Source organism: Laetiporus sulphureus, assembly GCF_001632365.1.
Source record: "Laetiporus sulphureus 93-53 unplaced genomic scaffold LAESUscaffold_51, whole genome shotgun sequence".
Taxonomy (NCBI): Eukaryota; Fungi; Basidiomycota; class Agaricomycetes; order Polyporales; family Laetiporaceae; genus Laetiporus; species Laetiporus sulphureus.
Window position 1 is genome coordinate 96,045 of NW_024468560.1, and position 6,001 is coordinate 102,045.

The following is a 6,001-nucleotide window of genomic DNA, read 5'->3' on the forward strand; positions in this document are numbered from 1 at the left end:
TAGGAGATGAGAAACGACGAGAGGAACGACAATTGGGAAAAGCGTTGAGGGCCCTTACCATCACTGTATTGATATATGAGGCCGTGAACTTCGCTGTAATGAGGCCGCGAACTTCGCCGCAAGACCATGCGGCTGCCCTGATGATCACAGTTTGAGCAGTGCCTTCTTTCCGACGAGCAGACTTATTTCATCGGATCAGATAATTGAGACTTGCCTCAGCGTACACTTTTCTGGCCTCTGCATCGCCAGGCAGACAAAATGGATTTATGCTATGCCATTCATCAAGCCATTCCACGAATCGGCGGAGATTTCGAAGTTTAAATTGTCTATTAATCGTGCTGTGCTTGCATACATTGAATTCAATGTATCACGTTGGCGGTAGCACTTCCACATTTGCAACAATGGAGTGCCCCACTTGGGCAGGAAGTCACAATCAAAGGTCATAATGCCGCTTCTATGTCATCCGGCTATAACTTCATGTGCATCTAGCGTGATGGAAGCACTTTGATTAAAGCTGTGCTCACCATGAGGCCACACCGCAAGTAGATCAGGCCATATAACTCTTACCTCGAAGGTGGGTGCTCGATGGGTTGCAAATCAATGGATACTAGCGAGACAGCACCCTGAGCAGCATTGACAACGGATACAAGGAAGAAGGCAAAATATGAGCCACTCACCTACTAGCCGGCCGCAAGGCAAGCATTAGGGATGACGTGAGGCGGGCTGCGCCGCACTTCGCGCACACGGGAACCTGCCTAATTTGGGCCGTGAACCGCGGTTCACAGGACTTTGCATGGGACCTCAAAATCCCAAGAAAAGTCCGCCGGTGCGGTTCACGTTTTCGCCGTGTGAACTGCCTCCTCATCCCGCACCTCCTCCGTGACTTTCCACATCAGTCACGCGTGACGTCACAGTCCTGCACAACCTGCGTGAAAGTGCCGCCGAGTCCGCGGATGTGATTGGACGTGGTCGCGAATAAGCAACGTGGCGCAACGCGTCTCCGGACTTTCACACCAACTCTTCCTCCGCTCATTACACAACCCTCGGTCTGCTCGGTGAACACGCCGAGAATCGACGTCCAGCGCGCACGCAATGCGTCTCCGGCTCTCTCTGGCCGTCCCATGCCTCTTAGCGGCCCTCTTGCACGGCACAACCGCAGACCCAAGTGGATCCTCGCTCTACCCATCAGGCCTACTCCCACTCATCGACAACCAAGCCAACGCGCTCCTCTCCGCGGGCCAGTTCCACGATGCCGCAAAGGTCTACTCGGACGCCATAGGTGCGCATCGTCTCTACCACCCAACACCACTTGCACGGTTCTCGTAGTCGACGATTTCCAAGTGAGAACGGTATGCTAACGCGCTTGCAGAACAGTCTCCGATCGACTACTTGCTCTACTACAAACGAGCGATGGCCTAGTACTCGCTCAGCCGCTTACCCGCCGCCCTCGCCGACCTGGACAGGTTCCTCTCCCTCACCTCCAACTCATTCGACAAGGCCCACCTCTACAGGGCCCGCATCCTCACCAAAGAAGGCCGCTTCTCCGAGGCCAGAGAGGCCGTCAAGAGATACACGTCCGACGCGAAAGACGAGGAGGCACAGGAGATGCTGCTTGCGATCGGCGAGGCAGAGGCAGCTGCGAAGAAAGCTGAGAAGGCAATGCTCGCGAAGCTGTGGACGGCGTGCGAGGAGGCTGCGACCACTGCGTTGCGCACGGCTTCTCATTCGGTCGAGATCAGGCGGAGGCGGGCAGACTGTGCTCTAGCAGCGGGTGACATCGAGGGCGCCGTCGGCGACCTAACGTGAGTTGCACTCTTCATCTATCCAGGTTCTCCGTCCTACATCTCCTGCAGCCGATTAACCCACCTCACGACCCCATCAACGGCGCTCTTCATGAAGATCTTCCGCCTCTCCTACTTCCTCGGACCCTATTCCCCGGACGACTCCCAATCCTACGCACTAACAACCCTCAAGGAATGCCTCAAATTCGACCCGGACTCCTCGCAATGCCTGCCCGCGCACCGCCTCGTCAAATCTCTCGACAAGCAATATAAAGCCCTCCACGAACACCTCGACATCTCCGACTTCCGCGCCGTCCTCTCGCTCCTCCTCGGCAACTCAAACAAAGACGACGGGCTCCACCCCACATTCGAAGCCGCGCTCGAAAAGCACACGACGCGCGACGCGCTCAAGATCCCCTTCACGCTCCCCACGCCCCACGCGAAACGCCCGTCCCCCCCGGCGGCAAGCTGTCCTGCGCGCGGCACAGCGCGCGCACGTCAAGCTGGGCGACGCGAGGCGCGGGGTGCGGTGGTGCGGGGCATTGTTGGGGATGGAGGGGATGCGGGAGGATGTGGATGGGTTGGTTGGAAGGGGGGAGGCGTTGTTGGTTAAGGAGGAGTGGGAGGAGGCGTTGAGGACTTTTGAGCGGGCGTTTGAGGCAAGCGGGAGGTCGGATCCCGAGGTGGGTCGTGCGCTGGTGTGAGATACGTGAGGGCGTTTGACGATAATTGGGATTGCGATGCAGATACGTCAGCGTTTGCAGAAGGCGTAGAGGCTTTTGAGGCTGTCTCGGCAGAAGGATTATTATAAAGTGTTGGGCGTGCCGCGCGATGCGGACGCGAAGGCGATCAAGAAAGCTTAGTGGGTTCAAACCCTCTTCACCGTGCTCTCCTTCGCTCACTGTGCGCGCACAGCCGAGACGCTGCGAAAAAGGCACACACCCCGACAAGGGCGGGAGCGAAGTTAAGATGGCCGCGGTGAACGAGGCTTACGAGGTGCTCAGCAGCCCAGGTACGTTCACCCCCCCCCCCCTCCTCTTGCGCATCCACGTCGTGCTCATGGATGCCCCACACAGAGCTCAGGCAGCGATTCGACAACGGCGACGACCCGAACGACCCGATGTCTCAGCAGGGCGGGCACCCTTTCCCTGGGGGGCCGGCTGGCGGTGGTGGTGATTGTTGGGGAAGGGGGGGGGTGGGGCCGCAGCAGCAGTTTATGCATTTCTTCCAGTAGGGCGGGTTCCCTGGTGGGTTTTTGTTCCGGCAGAGTCCGCCTGGGCAGCATGGGCATGGACATTGAATGTTGATGAGATGTGCATCGTTCGTTTGTTGTTGCTGTGCCTCTGTGTCGTGGACTGAGCGTGGCTGAACAGTTGTTCGGTGGTAGATTCTTCTGTATACCGTGTACGATCAACTCTAGTAGTGTCGCTAACTTACACTTGCACTTTGATCTTCGCATACAAGATGGATGCATGGAATAGATTCTTGTAAAAGCCAGTAAGTCGTTAAGTATCGAGTGATACAAGGTGAGTAATATGTGTGAACCGCAGTGTCGTCGCTGCAGAGATCCTCTTCGGACAGAACCCCAGCCGTTAGGGCATCCTCCTCCGCGAGCCTCGATGGTAGTAAGGAGTAACGCACTCGAGTCCGTGCAAGAAGCGGGCATGACCGGTGCACCGGTGACGGATGCGGTCATAATGGACGCGTAATTAATTAGTGAATCTGCCGTTCGATGTGCGATCGGCTGTGGTGACGCGCACGCATCAGCCTCGGCAGAGGCGCTCTCGCCACCCACCTAAATCCCCAATTCAACCCATGAACGCGACCACAACTCAAACACAACAGGAAACTCACCAACGTCGCCGACGCCCACGCCTGAGGCTCCGCACTCATCTCAAACACGATCTCTCCGCCCGAAACAATCTGCTCGTGTCTGATGATCGGCACCTCTACCGATTCACCATTGAGGGTGAGCGACTTGATGTACGGCATCGATGGCGCGCCCTTGGAGGTGATGATGAGCGGGCGATTTGAGGCAGGGAGGTCGATCGTTACCTTGTCATAAAATGGCCTGAACGCATTAAGTTAGATTCATGACCGGAGCTCAGGATGAGCAGATAATGAGGTTACTTACGTGCCGACAACATATTCTGCCGATACGGGGTCCACCGGATAGAAGGCCAACGCAGAGAAGATATACCACGCGCTCATCTGTCCGCAATCTTCGTTCTATAATCGAAGTCAAGATCATCATGCATCTCTGAACGAGAAGAGCAGGACACACACCAGATAGCCCATTCACGGATGAGTTATAGTTCGCTTCGGCCACTTCGCGACTACGTTCCTGTGATTTTGACGCAGCACCTGCGAGTGCATACAGGTGTGGAATGTGATGTGATAGCTGTGATATCCGATTGTCAACCCCTCAACGACCACACATGTCATGAGAGCAATCTACCTCATTCGTATGATCATTATGCCCTCCATCGAAATGCTCGTCCAAAAATGCCACGAAAGATGCATTCTCCCCACGACACTCAATCAACCCAGGGATATCCTGTATCACATCAAACGTATACGCCCTCATATCACCCTCCGTCCATCCCTGATCCTGGCCTGCCCACGAGTCATTCGCGTCGCGAGCCTCCATGAAGCCTGTGTCAGAGTTGAAGATGGCGAATGGAGCAGTGAGCGCGCGATTGCGGAAGAAGGTTGCGTTCTCGGTGTGGCCGAGGTGTTCAGCGAGGGCCGAGACGGCGTAGTCGTCGTCTGCGTGATCTCTCGTGAATATAGCAATGAGAAGGAAGCAGAGTGGCTTACAGGCATAGTCCAGTTTCGCGAAGCGGCTTCGGAGTGAATATCGTTCGCAACCCAACCCTTCTCTTCGTATACAGAAGACAAGCCCGCATGTACTTCATATCCGACTCCCTATGCCATACCATTCAAATAAGGGCCTTTCCTACATCTTTTTAAATAGAAATCGTACCTCTTCGCGATCATAGTAACTACAGGCATGCCATGATTATTCAGAAGATATGGTGTGATCATAAGCGGGACTCACGAGATTGTCCAGTCGTCAACAGGCGGAGCAGTCGCATCTTTATATACCGCCTCATATGCCAGATCCACATCGAAGCCACTTGATGCTCTTGATGACAGCCTCAGTAACGAGCGAGTCGGCATGCGTGGCCACCTGCTAGATATCGGTCCGTATGTCCGTGTAGACTCCAATCGCTGACCGACCATGATATTCGTCTCTACCAAAAGCGGTAAGAATAGCAGATGAGAAATATGTAAGGTACATACCCACGATGTTCTTCCACATCGGCAGCCAGCCACTCTACAATCAATATACTGTCAGCATAGCGTAGCTTTTTATTTGATCTGCCAGTCATTCACCTGCTGATAATCCTGGAGCATGCTCCTGACCATTCCCGGAATTCGTTCAGGAGCAAGCAGGATCTGCCATGCCCATTCGGCGCGGTACGTATCCTAGCAGTGCATCAGTCAATTTCAATGATAGTACATTCCATCTTGATGAGGCGATGCACCCATATCGAGTAGCCAGTGTACGAACCGCCCTCGTGCACGCTGTCCTCATACCCCGAATAGTATTCTCCGTCCTCGTCTTGCTCGTGTGGATACTCACTGTATAGAACACTGCCCTCTGGTCGTCTTTCGTGCCCTCGACCTTCACCCTACCCAGTTTCTCCACCCACGCCTCCCGCGTCCTCCTCGCCGCCTCCACGAGGCTCGTCCCATCCGGAACCTCCCTCTCCAAGCTCGCGCGCGCGTTTTCCTCGCTAATGAATGAAACGCCTACCCTTACGTCCACAACCGTCGTGCCATTCGCAAAGCGCACATACGCTGACAACAGTGAACCTTCACCACTCTCCGCATCCTCCGAGATGCTCCCGTTCTGCACTACCCCGTATGCGACCAATGGGACCGAGAAGCGTGCGCAAAAAAATGACCCGCAAACGATGGCGCGGGGCTCGGGCCGAGGATCCTGTCTTGCCGCTCGGGTTTACGGCCGCAAATCTCTGGTAGCGCAGACGCGCAGGTTCCCAGCGGGTATGCAGAGATGGAGCCAATGGGGCAAGTCGGCCAGCTGCAGTTGGGGCAGGCGGCGCGCGTCGCCTCGAGGAGGATGTATGGTGATGTATCGACGGGGAAGGTGAAGCGGAGGTGGCCGATGCGCGAGGCTGTGGAGAAGAGCA

At 55.6% G+C, this 6,001-nt stretch overlaps 2 protein-coding genes across 2 annotated transcripts; one reads left to right on the forward strand and one right to left on the reverse strand.

The window, feature by feature from the left end:
- Positions 1-1,092: 1,092 nt before the first annotated feature.
- LAESUDRAFT_730490 (uncharacterized protein) lies at positions 1,093-3,081 on the forward strand (the record flags this gene model as incomplete). Its single annotated transcript, XM_040909845.1, has 8 exons — positions 1,093-1,260; positions 1,420-1,802; positions 1,854-2,231; positions 2,299-2,464; positions 2,555-2,602; positions 2,697-2,793; positions 2,858-2,976; positions 3,016-3,081. The coding sequence occupies 8 exons, from the start codon at positions 1,093-1,095 to the stop codon at positions 3,079-3,081; spliced, it is 1,425 nt and encodes a 474-aa protein (XP_040759869.1).
- Positions 3,082-3,490: 409 nt separating this feature from the next.
- On the reverse strand, positions 3,491-5,984 carry LAESUDRAFT_763073 (glycoside hydrolase family 92 protein; the record flags this gene model as incomplete). Its single annotated transcript, XM_040913198.1, has 14 exons — positions 3,491-3,503; positions 3,542-3,576; positions 3,636-3,852; positions 3,916-4,010; positions 4,066-4,182; positions 4,240-4,596; positions 4,653-4,709; positions 4,768-4,786; positions 4,843-5,038; positions 5,088-5,121; positions 5,181-5,273; positions 5,333-5,377; positions 5,431-5,705; positions 5,756-5,984. Coding segments are annotated over 14 exons (1,782 nt in total), but the record flags the coding sequence as incomplete, so codon positions are not given.
- Between the last annotated feature and the right edge of the window lie 17 nt (positions 5,985-6,001).